This window comes from Toxorhynchites rutilus, chromosome 1 (assembly GCF_029784135.1).
Source record: "Toxorhynchites rutilus septentrionalis strain SRP chromosome 1, ASM2978413v1, whole genome shotgun sequence".
Lineage (NCBI taxonomy): Eukaryota > Metazoa > Arthropoda > Insecta > Diptera > Culicidae > Toxorhynchites > Toxorhynchites rutilus.
This window is the reverse complement of record NC_073744.1, coordinates 90099213-90118929: the sequence shown is the minus strand read 5'-3', so window position 1 is coordinate 90118929 and position 19717 is coordinate 90099213. Positions and strand designations below refer to the sequence as shown.

The 19717-nt window shown below is 41.1% G+C and overlaps 1 protein-coding gene across 4 annotated transcripts in view; it reads right to left on the bottom strand.

Moving 5' to 3' along the window:
* Positions 1-19717, bottom strand: part of LOC129767147 (protein unc-13 homolog 4B-like) — a 77789-nt gene that overhangs the window by 27275 nt on the left and 30797 nt on the right. For 2 of the 4 annotated variants that reach the window (XM_055767775.1, XM_055767782.1), the window contains exon 2: positions 14886-14944. The exons of the other annotated variants lie outside the window; for them this stretch is intronic. In XM_055767775.1, coding sequence (XP_055623750.1) covers positions 14886-14891 — 6 coding nt within the window. In that variant the 5' untranslated portion in view covers positions 14892-14944. The remainder of the gene's footprint in view (positions 1-14885; positions 14945-19717) is intronic. 4 annotated transcript variants of the gene reach the window in all.

The window sequence follows — 19717 nt, the reverse complement described above, 5'->3', positions numbered from 1 at the left end:
TTTCAATTGTCATGTTTGGTTGAAAATTTTTGGTTGAAATATGTGTAATATTTTTATGGGACCCCCTCTCTATTCCAGAGGAGGGAGGGGCGTCATACCATCATAAAAACATTTCTCATACCCAAAGACCCTCACATTCCAAATTGTGATTGATTAGTTCTCGAGTTATGCCGAAGCTTGTGTTTGTGTGCCCCCTGTAATTTGTGTTTCATTCGTATAGCCTAAGAGAGGAGGGAGGGAGGGTATCCAACCACCGTAAAAACATTTATTGCACCCTAAAACCTTCATATGCCCAATTTGGTTTCATTTGCTTGATTAATTCTCGATTAATGCAGAAATTTGTGCTTCATTTGTATGGCTGCCCCCATAGAGAGGGGGGTGGAGAGTCTAACCACCATAGAAACTTTTATTGCACCATAGAACCTTCACATGCCAAATTTGGTTTCATTTTCTCGATTAATTCTCGAGTAATGCAGAAATTTATGTTTCATTTGTATGGAGAGTCTAACCACCATAGAACATTTATTTCGGTGTACATTGATTTCTCGAAGGCATTCGACACTGTTCCGCATATTACTGTTATCAACAAAATGAAGCACATGGGCTTTACCGATTGGTTTATGGAGTGGTTATGGTCGTACTTGACGGATCGTTCCGCGTACGTAATGGTTAATTATACAAAATCTAGACCATTCAGTATCACGTCTGGTGTACCTCAGGGTAGCGTCCTTGGCCCTCTGATCTTCAACCTCTTTGTCAATGACCTGTCTTCACAGCTCTCTTCTTTTAAGCTTTCTTTTGCCGACGATCTGAAATTTTATCGGTGCATCACCTCGTCCCTGGATCATGTCGCCTTGGAAGAAGATATAAACACTGCTGACATGGTGTGGCGATAACGGCATGCAGGTCAATAGTAAGAAGTGCAAGATCATATCCTTCGGTCGCCGTTACAACGTTGCTTATCACGAATATTTTATGGACACGGACTCACTTGACCGGGTCAAATCTATCTGTGATTTAGGAGTGACCATTGACGCCCAACTCAGGTTCAACGAACACGTAGGAATCACGACCGCTAAAGCTTTTGCTACTCTTGGATTTATCCGCCGGCACGCCTCCGATTTCACCGATATACACGCTTTGAAGTCGATCTACTGTTCTTTGGTACGCAGTATACTGGAGTATGCTGCTACTGTCTGGTGCCCATACTACACATCGCACATAATCAGTATTGAACGCATACAGAGGAAGTTCATACGGTTTGCACTACGTCAACTTCCATGGAATGATCCTATCGATCTTCCTCCTTATTCCGACCGTTGCCAACTGATCGACTTGGAGATCTTATCCAGCAGGAGGGTCAATATGCAGCGCTTATTCGTCTTCGACTAGCTAAGAGACAATATTGACTGTTCTGAACTTCTGGAACAAATCTCGTCCTATGTTCCACCTCGACGTTTCCGGAGTTCGTCTTTGTTGGCACTTCCCCGTCACAGAACCAACTACGGCTACAATAATCCGTTCGACTCGTGTCTTCGTGCGTTTAATAAAATCAGTGACGAATTTGATCTGAATATGTCCAAAAGCACATTTAAAATTAAGATAAAGAATATTGTATAGATTACTAACCATTATTCAGTCTGTACGTCTAGGACGGAGACGGTGATAAATAAATAAATAAAAGTACCTTAAAACCTTTACGTGCCAAATTTAGTTTCATTTGCTTAATTAATTCTCGATTAATGCAGAAATTTGTGTTTCATTGGCTTCTGCTTCCACAATGACCGTTTCCAAAACCTCGTCGTCTGGCCTTCGTTGTGCGTCCAGAATGGTCGCAAGAGCTGCCTTCACTATCCACTGCTTTGCGTTACTACGATCCACATTTGCGAGGACTGGCCCGAAATAGTCCAACCCTACGTATGTAAAAGGCCGTACATAAGGAGTCAAACTTATCTTCGGCAGTGGCGCCATGGGTGGAGCGCGTGGATGAACATTATAGACCTTGCACCACATACAATTCCTAGATACCTCAGAAACCATCGATCGTAAGTTCGGGAGTTCGTAGAGTTGTCGCAGCTCGTTAACCACGGTCTCTCGATTTTAGTGACGAAAACGATGATGAAACGCGTCTACAAGGATGAATGTTATGCGGTGTTGACGCTGGGAACTTATTTCCATATGATATCAACAAATGAAGCATAACTTTCTGCAGAAATCAAGTGCTAATCAAGCAACTAGAACCAAATTTAGCATATGCAGATTTTAGGGGGCAAGAAACGTTTCTATGGTAAATAGACACTCCTCCCCCCTCTCTTAGGGGGGACTACCATACAAATGAAACACAAATTTCTGCTTTACTCGAGAGTTAATCAAGCAAACGAAACCAAACTTGGCATGTTGAGGTTTTAGGATGCAATAAATGTTTCTATGGTGTTTAGACACTTCTCCCCTCTCTCTAAGGAAGGGGGTTGTTATACAAATGAAACACAAATTTCTGCATAACTCGAGAACTAATCAGGCAAACTGAACCAAAATTTCTATATGGAGGTTTTAGGAAGCAATAAATGTTTCTATGGTGATTCGACACACCTACGCCCTCTCTAAGGGCAAGAGGACTGCCATACAAATGAAACACGAACTTCTGCATAACTCGAGAACTGACCAAATTTGGGATGTGAGGGTTTTTGTGTACGAGAAATATTTCTATGATGGTATGACATCCCTGTCTCATCTGGAATGGAGAGGGGTCCCATAAAAATAATACACATATTTCAACCAAACATATTCCAACCAAACATAACAATTGAAAATTTTAGGAAAACTCGGAAGGAAAATGGGTAAATTCGGAAAATTCAATTCGCATATGTTCTACAATTACATATTGACAAGCGTTTTTAGTCCATTTGATGTTTGCGCTAACGAAATTGATCTTCGTTCGAAAATGGAAATGGATTCCAATATTGAAATCAATCAACTATCCATCTACAAGGTCATTTACACCAGTGGTCAGATAATGTGGAAGCCATGACCAAAACAAAAGTGCATGAGCCTATCCCTCACTGACAAATTTCGAGAAGGTTTATGGATTCATTATGGAACTCGCCGTCGCGCATAATCCGCACCGCAGATAATCGGGGTTTCACTGTATTTTCTGTATCAACCATTTATTCCATGTAACGGAGAAAAATGTTATTTGCAAGTGTTTGAAAAATCTTGAACGGAAATTGCGTCTGGAATTTATTATTATTATTAAAATTGTTATATTATATTATAAATATATTATATATATATATATATATATACTGGCTGACCCAGCAAACGTAGTTCTGCCATAAAAATTATTTCTAGTGAATATGTTGATTGTAAAATAAAAAATAACTAATGTATTATAAGTGTGTTTAAATGTTTTAAGGATCTGCACGCTCGTTATTCTTTCTTTCATACTTGTGTTTGACATACCGAGGTATAGAGCGCCAAGTCGATGACAAAAATTAAAAAAAAACACAAAACATTCGTTGTATTCCATTCCCGATGTCACGAATCTGTCATGTTTGTTCTCTTGAACGTTAAATGTAAATTGAAAAAAGGAATAAATTTCATTCTTGCAAATTTGTTGCTCATCATCGAATGTTTTGCTCAGCTGAGGCGCATATGGCACTACTGAACGGTTTTCCATGTCAATGTCTGCGTTGTTAATTTTTATGAATGATTGTCCGTCATTATCAGTTTTTATTCGTTGATATATTGGACATACACCTAGGCTTGCGGTCGTGTCGTTGGTGAAATCTTTAAGAAAATGCATTGTACAGTTTCCATCTGCCATGCAAGGCTATAAAAAAAGACTATGTTTGTGGTAACAATATCGAACAATCACCCATATTTCGTCATTAGTAGACCCGAAAGCAATTTAAATTGTTGAAATTTGAATGAAAATGTTTATTCGATGTTTTGACGTAGGACTACGTCTAACCGGAAGATATAGGGGGTGAAATGGAAATCTAGGTACTGAACAAGTAGGAAAAAATGCAAGATTTTTTTCTTATAACTTATAACTTATAACCCGAGCATTTCTCAATAGATCGCAAAGGTTTTTGCATCAATTGATAGGAAATATATCTACGCATCTATCATAACGAATAACATTTCATTTTTCTTGAGATAAATAATTGAATAGTTGTGAAATATCAAGCATTGTCCAAATGCACTATGTGCCCATTTTTGATTGGTCCATTTTGTCCTCCTCAAATCGTACCGACAAAAACGGGCAACCAGAGCAGCAGCGAAATAGAATGAAGCACGATTGGAAAGGAAAAAGAAAAAAATGAACGAAACATTGGTCGCAGTCTCACACATGCGTAATTCTCGAGCCAGCCAGTCAGCTTAAAAATCCCCGCTCCGCTGCCGTAACGATCATTCTTTGTGTGGACACCGACTGGACAACATCGTTGCTGGACGAGCTGGACGGCGAGGGATCGAGTGCCTTTCTCAAGGCAAGAGGGTGGAGGTGGTAGCGCTGGAGTAAATAGAGTAGAGTTTTCAAAGGGCCTTTCTCAAGGCTAGAGACCAATGAACTGCAAAAGTTTAAAGTCTCTATAATACAAGACCTTCCTTCCTTCCGTAACGATCATTCTCATTCAAACCGTACACCACATCGGTTCGCATCACAACACATCAACAAACCAACCCAAGCAGCCATGTCTGGACATGGTAAAGGACGAAAAATGAAGGGAAAGGCAAAATCCCGCTCGAACCGTGTTGATCTGGAGTTCCCCGCAAGGGTAGCTAGGCCGAGCGCGTCAGTACCAGTGCACCAGTCCACCTAGCCGGCGTTATATAGTTTCGGCCGCCGAAGTGATCGAGTTAGCTGGCAAAGCTGCTCGCGACGATAAGAAAACTCGCATTCGGAACAGAACACATTCGGTTCGGTGGACATCAAGACAACAGGCAGTTGCAGCGAGTGGCGAGTGGCAAACGCAATCGCAAAACGGCATCAGATAGCAGAAGAAAAAAGTTTTTCTTTATACAAACTGCTTTGGTGGCAAATCCAGAACAAGGCGGCATCGAGGGCGTTCAAAATGGTTTTTTTTCAAAACCACGAGTACTAAGTTTTCTAAATTGGAACCATTCCATAAAACAAGGCGCTTTTCAGGGCCATTAAACCTTCCAAAAGAGAGTTTAGGAAATACAGTTCAATGCTTTCTAAAACATTATCCAAAATAATAATAAAACACAAATTGATTTTTTTCATAATTTGTTTGCCAGGATCTGATGAGTATGTGAATTTGGCAGTTGTTCTGAGCTTATTGATAGTTGGGGATTTTCCTGATTATTCAATTTTCACCAATTCTTAAATTGTTTCCAGATTGAAAGTACAGTAATTTACAATTAGTTCGACAATTAGCTAATTGGACGGACATGTAATGCGACTTATTTAGTTGGACATTTTTGTAAACATAGAGATCCAAATTATGACCCCACATTGAAAGTCGACACTGTACCACTGTCATCGCAAATGTTCAATTACAGGTTTAAATCGCCTCCAATGCGACACTGAGTGGCTCTTCGGCACGTCGCATTGAATGTAATTTATTGTAGAACATGTCACAAAGCGGGATGGGAAGAAATTTTCCAACTGTGAAAGCTGTGGCGAGTGGCAAATGCAATCGCTAAACAGAAAGGTTTAGCCGAACAAGATGGGGATATCGAGTAATAACAAAACAATAAACCACAATAAACACAGAAATGCCAGCAAAGAATCAATTTTCTCCAAACAATAACCGGAACATGGTGGGGTGCCCATCCAGGAGACCTCATTCAGTTATACAAAACAACGATATTATCAGTGTTAGAATATGGCAGTTTTTGCTTCCGATCAGCTGCCAGGATTCATATTCTCAAGCTGGAGAGAATACAATATCGTTGCTTGCGTATAGCAATGGGGTGTTTGCATTCGACACATACGATGAGTCTCGAAGTTTTGGCAGGAGTACCCCCGCTTACTCTTCGGTTCACAGAATTATCCTACAGATTTCTCATCCGTTGCAAGATCATGAATCCATTGGTGATTGATAACTTGATTGATAAAATCTACTCCAACTGATTCCTCAGTCAAGTTTTATGTCTTTATACCATGAGTACCTTACCCACGACGTGCACCCTTCACCAGGCATCTCCAACCAAGTTTGCTTCCCATACTTTTGCAATTCCTCTGTCATTTTTGATCTGTCCATGCGACAAAAAATCCATGGAATCCCAGATCATCTACGCTCAGATTCTATTCCGCCGATATTTTCGATATGGGGGCATAGTTAGATCTGATAAAATGTTCTTTACTGACGGTTCATTCATAAACGGGTCCACTGGCTTTGGCATCTTCAATGAAAATTCCAGTGCCTCTTTCAAACTCAAAGATCCTTTTTCCGTGTATGTTGCTGAACTGGGTGCGATATACTACGCACTGGGGATCATTGAAACATTGCCCATCGACCACTATTTTATTTTTTCAGACAGTCTCAGCTCATTAGAGGCAATCCGCTCAATGAAGGTTGATAAACGCTCATCTTATTTCCTAACAAGAATAAGACAACTATTGAGTGTTTTGGTCGAAAAATTATTCAAGATTACCTTAGCATGGGTTCCCTCTCATTGCTCGATTCCGGGGAATGAGAAAGCGGACTCGCTAGCTAAGGTGGGCGCTTTAGAAGGCACTCTTTTTGAAAGGCAAATTGCTTATAATGAATTTTTCCACATTCCTCGTCAGTATACGCTCGTAAGTTGGCAGCGCATGTGGAGTGGAGATGAGTTAGGTCGTTGGTTACACACGATTATCCCTAAGGTCTCGACGAGGGCATGGTTCAAGGGATTGAATGTAGGTCGTGATTTCATTCGCGTGATATCTCGGCTTATGTCCAATCACTACAACCTAAACGCGCATCTCTATCGCATTGGGCTCGCAGCAAACAATTTTTGTGATTGTGGCGATGGCTACCACGACATCGAGCATGTTGTCTGGTCGTGTATCTGGTTCCATGCTGCTCGCTCTCAGCTCTCTAGAGCACTAAGAGCACAAGGCAGACAATCGGATATCCCCGTCCGGGATATCTTAGGTAGCCGTGATCCTGAGCTTCTGCTTCATCTATACCTGTTCCTCAGAAACGCCGATGTCAACGTTTAATGATGTTTCCTTCGTTGTGTCCCCGTTTCATATCCCTCCTATCCGATCGATAAACTTTTACTTAGTCGCGGCAATACATACACACACTCTTTACAGACACACGGGCCAAAGGTTGTGCAGTCCACTGATCATTCAACAAGAGCCAAAGGTTGTACCGATCATGACAACTCTACACGAACTGATGATTGCGCCGGCGTCGAGCCAACCGCGAGTAATCGGTTACATCTTATTAACATAGATAATAAGAAAAATTGTATTGAACTCCCGGCCCCGTGAGGCTAACGCCATATGAGCCTTTATAAAAATATATATTTTGGAAAAAAAAAAAACAATAAACTCTTTAGATTGAAGATAATTTTGTGATTCTGAAAAGGACCCTTTTTAGCCTGCATGTGAATCCAACGAGCGAACAAATCGTAATGAAATCTCTATCCTGTGAGTGTGTACCGCTAGAGTATAAAACACGCGGACCCCAAAAAAATATCTTATTTTCTTTCAAACCGTAAACCCGTGTGGTTGTACGGCATCGGCATCGTGGACGTAACAAAGGAGGACAAGTTAATGGAAAGGCAAAGTCCCACTCGAACCGTGCAAGTGTGCAGTTCACTGTTGGTCGCATTCACTGATTGCTCCGCAAGGGTAACTAGGCCGAACGGATTGGTGCCGGAGCACCAGTATACCTAACAGGGATTATAGAGTTTTGGCCGTCGGAGTGCTCGAGTTGGCTTGCAAAGCTGCTCACGACAATCAGAAAACCCGCATCAAGAACAGAGCAGCTTCGGTTCGGCGCTCATCAAGGCAACAATTAGTTTCAGTGAGTGGCAAAGTGTTTCTCCGGCACGTCGCATTAAATGTAATTTACTGAACAATATGTCACAAGCTGGATGGGAAGAAATTTTCCAACTGTGAAAGCTGTGGCGAGTGGCAAACGCAATAGCTAAACAGGAAGGTTTAACCGAACAAGATGGGAATATCGAGTGACAACAAAAACACAACACCAAAGGTTCTTTTCAGAACCATCAAAATATTCATAAAGAGTAAACAGTAAACTAATCCATTTTTCAGGTAGATAGTTAGGTATTCACGTAGGAGAAGAAAATAAAACAATATATTAACAATATAAAATATATATTTAACAAAAGCTGTCCCCTTTGTATAGTCCTACGTCACTCCGGTTATGTCCCCGACATTACCTCTGGCAACTCTGGCAACTCTGCTATGTTCGTCTGTGGTTTATTTACAAAGCATTTTTTAATTTTGTTTTTTCGTTGTTCCTACTGTGAATTAATTGTCGTACGTTAGTAAAACTACATGTTTTGACTTCGGATCGTTCTAATTTGGTGTAGTGCAATCGTTCATTTTCGTGGAATTGTGATTATAGTGCGCGATAGTTTCGGTGTGTTGTTCTGCCATTGTAAACATACTGCGTCATATATTATCCCTACATTAATTTGTTGCAACATCACCGCCATCTGTTATTCAGTAGAGACGAAGAACTTGTATGCAACAGAACTTCTGCGTGAGCACAGATAAGCATACTCTACACTTCACTAATGATGTCTTGTGGTCAATGCAAAAAAGTTGTCAGCAATTCGGATCGAATTGTTTGTCAGGGATTCTGCGGAAATTCGTTTCATGTGATCTGTGCTAAAGTAGACTTTCCTCTGCTAGATCACATAGGGCAGTACGTGAATAACGTTTTCTGGATGTGTGACAATTGTTCGGAGTTGTTCACCAATGGCACATTCCGGAACATCATGACCAACAAAATTAGCGGTACTACTGAATCAGAAGCGTTTTCATCTCTGAAAAATGAAGTTACAAAGCTGAGTGACGCGGTGTCAACTTTATCGGCAAAAGTCAGCGCGCAAGCACCATCAGCTGAAAGTATCTCAAGTCCGTGGATTAATTCTAAGCGATCGATTACAACAAATGCATCGAAACGTAGACGTGAGGATAGTGGTAGCCCTATCAGTACTCCTTCGAAACCGACGAGGGTTTGTGGAACTAGGCCTATGAATCAACACCTCAAAACCATACAACTGATCGACAATTTGGTCTGGATCTATCTATCTGCTTTTGATCCGCAAACAACTGAGAATGAAATTGCATCGCTGGTACGTGAATGCCTCGAACTGGAACCAAATTCAGAGGTTAAAGTTGTGAAACTTGTCCCGAAAGGGGCAGACTTAGGCAGCATGAATTTCATCTCTTTCAATGTTGGTATACATGTTCAGTTCAAGAACAAAGCTCTTTCCCGCGAATCGTGGCCAGAAAATGTATTTTTCCGTGAATTTGTTGACCGTTCAAAAAACCAGGACAAGGTTGTAACGTTCAACCAGGCGACAAGTGGAAGAAATATACCCCCACCTGGTTTCGAATCGGCAGTTCAGATGGAAGCTTAAGTTCACTGACCATCAAGCCTCCTTCACCGCCCTTCGAAAACAACACCACCTTTGGTTTATCATCACTAGGACGCACTACCTGCAGCAATATGGAAGCCCTAAATCCCCTCGACTCAGTCGCGCTAATTACAGTCAACGATCACCTTAGACGTCCTGGTCCTGCGGTCGAGAGTGGATGCAGGGTCTTCCAAACTTCTTCACCAGGCAAGTATGCTTTTTGTGATCGCTCGTACCTGCCTCACTCCGTACAAACTTCCAGCCAATGTACGTCTACATGGGCCGATCAGCTTGAAGGATTGCAGCCTCCTACAATTGTCGAATCATCTTCGCCAGAACGCGGTATCCTTGAACCAGCCGCGCCAATTGCAGCCAGCGCTCTTCTTGATGTGCGCAATGAGGTCGCCGATGTTTCTGGTGTCATAGCTGCCCGAGCACCGCAATACACGCATCAAACGAGTAATAAGCTTTTACCACTGGGACGCACGAACAACGGCATCATGGAAGTCCCTAACCCGTCCAACTCAGTCGAGCCCTGCAGCCACCGTCAGTACAGCCGTCCCGGTCCTGCTGTTGAGTCTGGGGAAGGGGTCTTCCAACGTGCCACTCTAGGCGAGTATACTTTTATTGAATCCCATTCGCGACCTGACCTGCCTTTGGTTTCTAGCGTGGACGGCTGTGCCATTTGGTTATACAACCAGAACGTACGCCTGAGGACGAAAATTGATGATCTCTATGTGGCAGTAAGCGATTGCAATTACGACGTCATTATGTTGACTGAAACCGGACTTGACGATAGCATCAACTCCCTGCAGCTGTTTGGAGTTGAGTTCAATGTTTTTCGCTGCGACCGAAGCCCTTCCAACAGTGATAAGTCTAGATTTGGTGGAGTTCTCATCGCTGTAGCTAGTCGCTTCACTGCTGTAGCAGTTCATACGAGCAACGGAGGTTCTTTGGAACAAATTTGTGTCGCTACTACAATACGTGGAAAAAGGTTGTTACTTTGCGTAGTATACATTCCACCCGACCGAACGTAGGGGTTTATGATTCTCATCTGGCTTCCGTGCGTGAGCTGTGTGACCGAGCGTCCTCTGATGACACAGTTTTAGTATGTGGTGATTTCAATCAGCCCCATATTGCGTGGGAACCGCATGCCGATTCAGTTGTTAATCTGAACCCCTCTTTGACCTCTACGGCGAGTGCTGTTCTAGTGGATGGAGTCTCCTTTCTCGGTCTTCAGCAGAATAACTTCATTCGCAATTCTCAGGGCCGTACACTTGATCTGGTTTTTTGCGCAGCCGACATCAACATAACTATCTCCGAATCCGTTTCGCCGCTGCTAGCGGTGGATCTGCACCATCCTCCGTTAGTGCTGTCTTTATCGGCTAAAGGTGGATCTCTGTCGACTGCTGAGGATCTAAGCAAAAGCGAACGACCGCTGAATTACGCTAAAATCGATTTCGCTGCACTTAATGAGTTTTTGAATAGCTACAGTTGGAGTGCCCTTGGCCAGGACGTTAATGGCATGGCGACACGTTTTTGCGAAATCGTTTGTAGCTGGCTCTTAACAAATACTCCACGGAAAAAACCTTTGATATCACCAGCATGGAGCACTCCACTTCTTCGCCTCTTACGGCGCAACAAAAATTCTTGTCAACGCAAACTGCGACGTCGACGAACTGCTGAAACTAAGCATAACTTTCAACTTGCGAGCAATGCATACCGCAGCCTTAACGCCTCTCTTTATAAATCGTACGTGCTTCGTGTGCAGACAAACTTACGTAGGAATCCAAGGAGTTTCTGGAATTTTGTCAATTCGAAGCGTAAAACTACAGACATCCCATCTAAGATGTGTTTGGGTGATTCGGAGTCGTCGTCTGTCCCGGAAACATGTGATTTGTTTTCTAAACATTTTGCTTCAGTGTTTGTCGCTGATGCAGCCACCTCATCTGAAGCCGAGAGGGCTGCTGCTAACGTTCCAGAGTATCCAATAGACTTGCGGTCATTCGTTGTTACTCCCCAGATGGTAGAGAAGTCCGTAAAAAAGTTGAAACGTTCTACAGTTCCTGGCCCAGATGGAATTCCAGCAATAGTTTTCTGTCGCTGTGCTTCAGCTTTGGCGTTACCACTCTCCCGCATATACATATACGCATATACAGACGGGAAACATCTGGAAAGACTCCTTGATCCAGCGAAGCGATCAAGGAGTTTTTCCAGATGTGTGGAAGCACTCATTTGTGTTTCCCGTCTTCAAAAAAGGAGACAAGTGTAACGTGAGCAACTATCGCGGGATAACCAGCTTATCTGCCGCCTCTAAGCTATTTGAGATGATTGTGAACGATGTTGTCTTCTTCGAAGTTAAGAGCTATATCTCACCAGTACAACATGGTTTTATGCCAGGACGCTCGGTAAGCACCAATCTTCTCGAGTTCTCATCATTCTGTGTCAACCGCCTAGAAGAACGTGCTCAGGTTGATGCTATTTATACCGACATAAAAGCCGCTTTCGACCGAATTGACCACCGCATCCTGCTGAGAAAGCTATCCCGGCTTGGTGCTTCTGATGGATTCATCAACTGGATGAGGTCATATCTTTCTGGAAGAACGCTCCGTGTTAAGCTCCAATATCACATTTCGTCTCCGTTTGCTGTTTGTTCGGGAGTTCCACAAGGCAGTAATCTAGGGCCACTGCTGTTCGCGATATTCTACAATGATGTGTCCCTTATTTTAGCATCCGGCTGTGTGTCGATCTATGCAGACGACTTGAAGATTTATTTGGCTATCAGAACCCTTGAGGATTGCCGTCGACTACAGAGCTTGCTTGACCAGTTCGTCAGTTGGTGCCAATTGAATAAACTTACCATAAGCATCGCCAAGTGTGTGATCATGAGCTTTCACCGAAAAAAACAGCCAATTATATTCAACTACACGATCGACGATTTGATTTTAGAGAGAGTCAGTCAGGTTAACGACTTGGGCGTTGTTCTCGATCATAAGCTAACTTTCGACGCACACCGATCTGCATTGATCACTAAGGCTAATCGTCAGCTTGGATTCATATCGAGAATCTCTAGGGACTTCACTGATCCCTATTGCCTAAAATCGCTGTACTGTTCTCTTGTTCGGCCGATTCTCGAGACTGCATCGGTAGTATGGATCCCTTACCAGCATATGTGGAGTATCAGGATTGAGCGGATACAAAAATGTTTTATTCGAAGCGCGCAGGCATTTGCCTTGGCGTGATCCCCGGAACCTACCGCCATATGTAGCCAGATGTAGCTTGCTGAATCTGGATGCACTTGAGAGACGAAGGCGTATTCAACAAGCTACTTTCATTGTCAAGCTTCTTTGTGGTGAAATTGATGCGCCTCACCTGCTCGAGATGGTAAACTTTCGTGCTCCCAGCAGAATTTTACGATTCTCGTATTTGCTGCAACCGCTTCCACATCGATCATCGTTTGGACAACATGAGCCGATCTCGGGAATGATCCGTACGTTCTCGTCAGTAGAGCAGTTTTTTGTTTTTGGAGAACCATCACTACGCTTCAAAAACAGAATTGTGAAATCCGATGCGTTCAATGGTGTGTTTTAATGTTTTAGTTTTAAGTTTAAATTCATTAAGACTATGTCAGATGAGTTTTTTTTATCCAAACAACAACAATATAAGATTACCCACCCGTCTTTTTTTTCCAAAATATATATTTTTATCAAGGCTCATATGGCGTTAGCCTGACGGGGCCGGAGTTCAATATTTTGACAGTTTTTCTTATTATCTATGTTAGTAATATGTAACCGATTACTCGCGGTCGGCTCGAGGTTAGTATTACAAGTGTTCTCGTAATGCTCTGTACGTGTGCCCGACACGGGATACTTCCTATTGGGATGCAGCTGACCATTAATCAGCGACGCCCCCTAGTCTGTACCCCATATCTAGCGTGGTGCGTCTTCTCGACTCGAGGAATCCAGGATAGAATGGTCACTAGCCGGCGCAATCATCAGCTCGTGTAGAGTTGTCATGAGCGGTACAACCTTTGGCTCTTGTTGAATCATCAGTGGACTGCACAACCTTTGGCCCGTGTATCTGTAAAGAGTGTGTGTATGTATTGCCGCGACTAAGTAAAAGTTTATAGATCGGATAGGAGGGATATGAAACAGGGACACAGTAGTAGGAAACATCATTAAACGTCGGCGTTTCTGACGAACAGGTATAGATGAAGCAGAAGATCAGGATCACGGCTACCTAAGATATCCCGGACGGGGATATCCGATTGTCTGCCTTGTGCACTCAGTGCTCTAGAGAGCTGAGAGCGAGCAGTATGGAACCGGATACACGACCAGACAACATGCTCGATGTCGTGGTAGCCATCGCCACAATCACAAAGATTGTTTGCTGCGAGCGCAATGCGATAGAGATGCGCGTTTAGGTTGTAGTGATTGGACATGAGCCGAAATATCACGCGAATGAAATCACGACCTACATTCAATCCCTTAAACCAAGCACTGGTCGAAACCTTAGGGATAATCGTGTGTAACCAACGACCGAACTCATCTTCACTCCACATGCGCTGCCAACTAACGAGTGTGTCCTGACGAGGAATGTGAAAAAATTCATTATAGGCAATTTGCCTCTCAAAAAGTGTGCCTTCTGAAGCGCCCACCTTAGCTAGCGAGTCCGCTTTCTCATTCCCCGGAATCGAGCAATGAGAGGGAACCCATGCTAAGGTAATCTTGAATAATTTTTCGACCAAAACACTCAATAGATGTCTTATTCTTGTTAGGAAATAAGATGAGCGTTTATCAACTTTCATTGAGCGGATTGCCTCTATTGAGCTGAGACTGTCTGAAAAAATAAAATAATGGTCGATAGGCAGTGTTTCAATGATCCCTAGAGCATAGTATATCGCACCCATTTCTGCGACATACACGGAACAAGGATCTTTGAGTTTGAAAGAGGCACTGGAATTTTCATTGAAGATGCCGAAGCCAGTGGACCCGTTTATGTATGAACCGTCAGTAAAGAACATTTTATCAGATCCAACTTTCCCATATTTTTCCGAAAATATCGACGGAATAACATTGGAGCGTAGGTGATCTGGTATTCCATGGATTTTTTGTCGCATGGACAGATCAAAAATGATAGAGGAATTGCAAAAGTATGGGAAGCAAACTTGGTTGGAGATGCCTGGTGAAGGGTGCACGTCGTGGGTAAGGTACTCATGGCATAAAGACATAAAACTTGACTGAGGAGTCAGTTGTAGTAGATTTTCGAAGTTTATATATATATATTTTTTTTTATAGCCCTCCACTCACCTCCATCTCGAAGAAACTCTTATTCGAGAATCCTAGAGTTGGGCACCAATTGTTTTTTGCTGAAAAAAAAATTTTAATATAATTTACAATTCCACAGGACAAAACAAGATATTTAGGTACGAGGTGAGCGGACAATAACATGTAAAGCAAAGATGTATGGATCCCAGTGAAAATAGTATTTCTTTTAAGGGATCCAATATAATACAAGAATATAACATAGTTAAAAAAGATAAATAGAAACAAACAACAAAAATTTGAATATAAAACATAGATTGTAGAAAATTATGAGAAAAACTGGCAAGTATACAAAAATAAGAAAGCTAAACACTGAGGTGGTTTATTGTGGTTGATCGAAATCTATACTAGGAAAACTCTTATGATCGATTTTAGGTATAGCTTCAATTTATTTTTAAAAAGATCTGAACGTGTTATTGCTCGGATTTCCGGTGGCAAAGCATTGAAACGGGACGGTCCATAAAACAAAATGCGCTGTTGACCAACATTGGTTGTTGCCCGACTTCGCATTAAATTTTGGGCTTGTCGTGTGGAGTGTTGGTGATTTGCTGTAGGTATTGTCAGGTTGTGATGGATATTATTGTCATTTATAACGCTGTGAATAAATTTTACAGTCTGTAATTCGCGCAGTCCAATAAGAGGCAGTATACTATGAGAATCGTCAGAGTATAAGTCCGAAGTAGGATGAAGAATTGGTAGTCTGTATATGATTTTCAAACATCTATTCTGCAACACTTGTAATTTTTTTAGTTTTGTTTTACATGCATGCCCCCATACTATTATTCCATATTACAATAGTGAGTGTATACATGCAAAGTAGAAATTGATTAACGCTTTCTTGGCCACAAAGTGGGATACTCTCTTTAATAAACCACAGAGTGAAGAAATTTTTCTCTCCAAAGAATTTACTTGTTGTGTCCATGATAAGGTCGTGTCTAGCTGAATTCCAAGATATTTGAAGTGGTTAACCTTGTCAATGGAAATATCCCCGACCTTTGGGTCGGGACAAACGATGATTTTTTTCCTAGGTGAGTGGAAGAACATATATTTTGTTTTTGACAGATTAAGTGACAAAAGATTGTCTGGAAAATAAGTAAGAAGAACATTTAGATCATTTTCAATATTTCAGACGACGGTTTTTGATTCAGAACAAGGATAAAATAATGCAGTGTCGTCAGCAAATAGTCTAGCTGTTCCTATCAACGGAAGGTTACCTATATCATTAACGTACATAAGAAACAGCAGAGGCCCGATATTACTACCCTGGGGTACTCCTATATTTATTGGACGCAGGATACTTCTGGCATTATTCAATGCAACATATTGGTGTCTATCGGTGAGATAATTTTGCACGAGGTCGTTGGCTATTCCTCGAATACCATAGATATTTAATTTTTTTAGTAATACATTATGATCGATTGTATCGAAGGCTTTTTTTAGGTCAAGAAATAGTGCTCCAACTACCTTTTTGTGATCGATTCCATCTATCAGCTCATCCACAAGCTCAGTGACGGCAGTTACAGTATTGCTGCCACGCCGAAATCCGTACTGGAGCTGGTAGAAGACGTTATTTTTATTCAAAAAATCAAGAAATCTGACAATAATGAGCTTTTCAAATATTTTATTAAACACTGATAGGGTTGATATCGGTCGATAGTTGCTAGGATTCGTACAATCGCCAGATTTAAAAATTGGCACGACTCTAGCAATTTTTAGACAGTTTGGGTATCTTCCTGTAGACAGCAATATGTTGAACATTTCTGAGCAAATTCTAGAAAAGGCAACTGCGTTCGTTTTTATTACATTAACTGGGATATTATCAGATCCGCAACCTTTTTTGCTGTTCAGATCTTGTATGATCGTTAGCACCTCAGCTGGATTTGACGGATATAAAAAAAATGAATTTGGGACATAACGAGTGTACATCGATGGATTACCATTATTACGCTTAGGAATTTCACGAGATAGTTGAGTTCCGATGCTTGAAAAATATTCGTTGAAAACTTCACACACTTCTTCGACCTTTGTATACTCAATACCATCATTAATAAGATTAATTTGTGTTCTTTCCTTGGAGCGCCCAAAAATGGAATTAATTGTTTTCCACATTCTTGAATTATTCGTATTGTTCAATAATTGTTGGAAAAATGCTCTTTTACTGTGCCTTTTCTCTACTTGAACTTTTTTTGAAATATGGTTGAGCATTTCTTGTAGGTACGTATCATTAGGACGGCTTTTAACCTTTTTCAAGTATTTGTCTTTAATTTTCAACAATTTGACTTTGCAACCGTTTAGTCTTAACGAAGATACAATCAATGAGTGATCACTGAGACAAGAGAAAACAGTATCATTCCGAATGTTTGGCACGTCCATGATTCTGCATACAACATGGTCCAATATATTGTTACTCGCATTGCGCGTAGTAAACGTGTTGCCACATATAAAACCTAGCGACTGTAAGAGATTGCTATAACGAACTACAATATTATTACCAGACAAATTGACAGGAACATTCACGTCACCTACAATGAAGTATGGTCTTGATTTAGAACGATTCAATTTATTTTCCAGGAAGTCATAAAATCTGTTGAAGTCAAAAGAGGGGGGACGATAAACACCTAAAACATCGAAAAACTGATTATTGATTGATAGCTCAATGTGAATGAAATGAAATTCATCTAGATTTTGATTGTCAATGATTTTATGTCGAATTGAATTTTTAACGAATACAGCTAAACCACCAGCAGATACCTCACGACACGAGAAAATCGATTTGTACCCATTTATATTATAAATTGAGCACATTTCAGCTTTAAGCCATGTCTCGCCAATCACTATGACATCTATGGACACGTCACACTGATTAATGAATAAAATTATTTGGTCGAATTTTTCTAAGTCATTTATTCCACGAACATTCCATTGAAGAATTCTCAAAAAGTTACCGTTAATATTTCTCAAGCTCAGGTCGTCATGGGAAAAGTTATTTGTATTTGTATGAGTCATAGATTAAAAGACAAACACAAATTGAATAAAAAAAACGAGGAAAACAGGCAAGAAGAAATTACACAGCATTGTTGTGTCTTTTCCTCTTGGGCGAGGGAGTCTTAGTCATGTTCAAGTATCGGGTCATTAGTTTACTGAGATCTTCTCTGTTTTTTATAACGTCAGGTCTATCACCATCTCTTTTCTTTACTAGAATTGTTCCGAATCGGCCAGGCCAGACATATTTAATGTTCAATACTTCCTGCGATTCACGAAGTTCGCGAAGTAGTTCAAAAGAAAGCGGAGACAATTCATCACGAATGGAAACAGAAGTTGGTCTACCATTTAACAGTAAAGATGGATCAATTTCTGTTGATACAAGTTTACCTTTTTGTTTCCTTTTGTCAAATACCATTTCCTTACTAACTGTATCATTAAAGATCACTTTGATAGGAATCAACGTTGAATTGCTGTTCTTTTTTGAGCTAAGCCTGGCGGCTGTTGCTATAGATCCTGCTTCCAGCTGTACACCCAGAGACTGTATAGTTTTCTCAATGAGTTGAACTGTGTTTTCATTATGTGTTAGAGGTATGCCCATAAACAACGCGTTTTTTTCGTTCATTATCCTATTAGTTTTTTCTGTGTACATTTCAAGTTTATGGACCGTCTCTGTTAATGCAGATTGCGATTTCCTCAAACTATGAATCTCGAGCTTGAGTTCATCGTTTTCCAACTTTAATTTATTAAACTCATCTGTAATAGCGTCAAATTTGGCAGATAGGAATTCCTGGGAATTTTCTATAGCAGTAGTTATCTGTTTGACTTCCGATCGAACATTAAGAATTTCGGCAGAAACTGCGTTCTCGATCGTTGTTTTCAATTCAGTTGTGAGCGTTGCAATTAATGCTTCTTTATTATTGGACATTTCGACAATACGCTGGTATATTTTTGCAGGAGTACAAAAATGAGGCTTTTCACGCACACGACGAACGGCGTTTCCGATTATATTTTTACATTTCAAATGCGCGCTAGAGAAACAATACAGACATGTAATAATTTTATTCGAATCAGGTTCTTTCCGTTCACAAACACATATATTTTCGTCATTCATGTTACAAAGAAAAAAGGTCAGACAAACATAGAAGCCTAAACAGGAAATCAAGAAAGCTTTATGATGACTTCAATGTTTTCCCAGTTGCTGCATACAAGGGATGAGTTCAGCTGAATTTGCTAGCGAGCTATTGTGAACGTGCTATGATTGACACGATCAACGGCAGACATCACTTACCTTGTCCACACAAGTGCTTTATTCCTCACACTTAAGCGTCGTACAGAGACTCACACTGCGATATTCATTATTACATATACTGGACAGCTAACAAGCAAACTTTTAGTTCTTACTTCCTCGTCAAGTTGCATGCAAGTCAGAGACGACACGCTTGCACACAATCTATTGGATGTATAGTTGTGTGCAGCCTCGCCGAGCTTGTGACATATATTATCGGAAGGCGAACTAGGGCTATCTGTAGCAGTCCCACACAATCATGGAAAACACAGGCAGAGTCAATCTAAGAACGCTTGTACGATACAATACAATGGCACTGTAATAGCTTATCGACACTAACACACGAGCACTGTTCAAATTCAAACGATGGACCACAAGAGATATCTGGACGGCTGATTTAATTTTGTCAATTTCACTTGAATTTGCGCGGGAATTCACAAATACTCGAAGCTCACAGCTAACTCTGATTATTAGAATTCAAAATACCACACCACAGCAGAAGAAATTCACATGGACACATAGATTTTATGAACTTTAGACGGAAGCA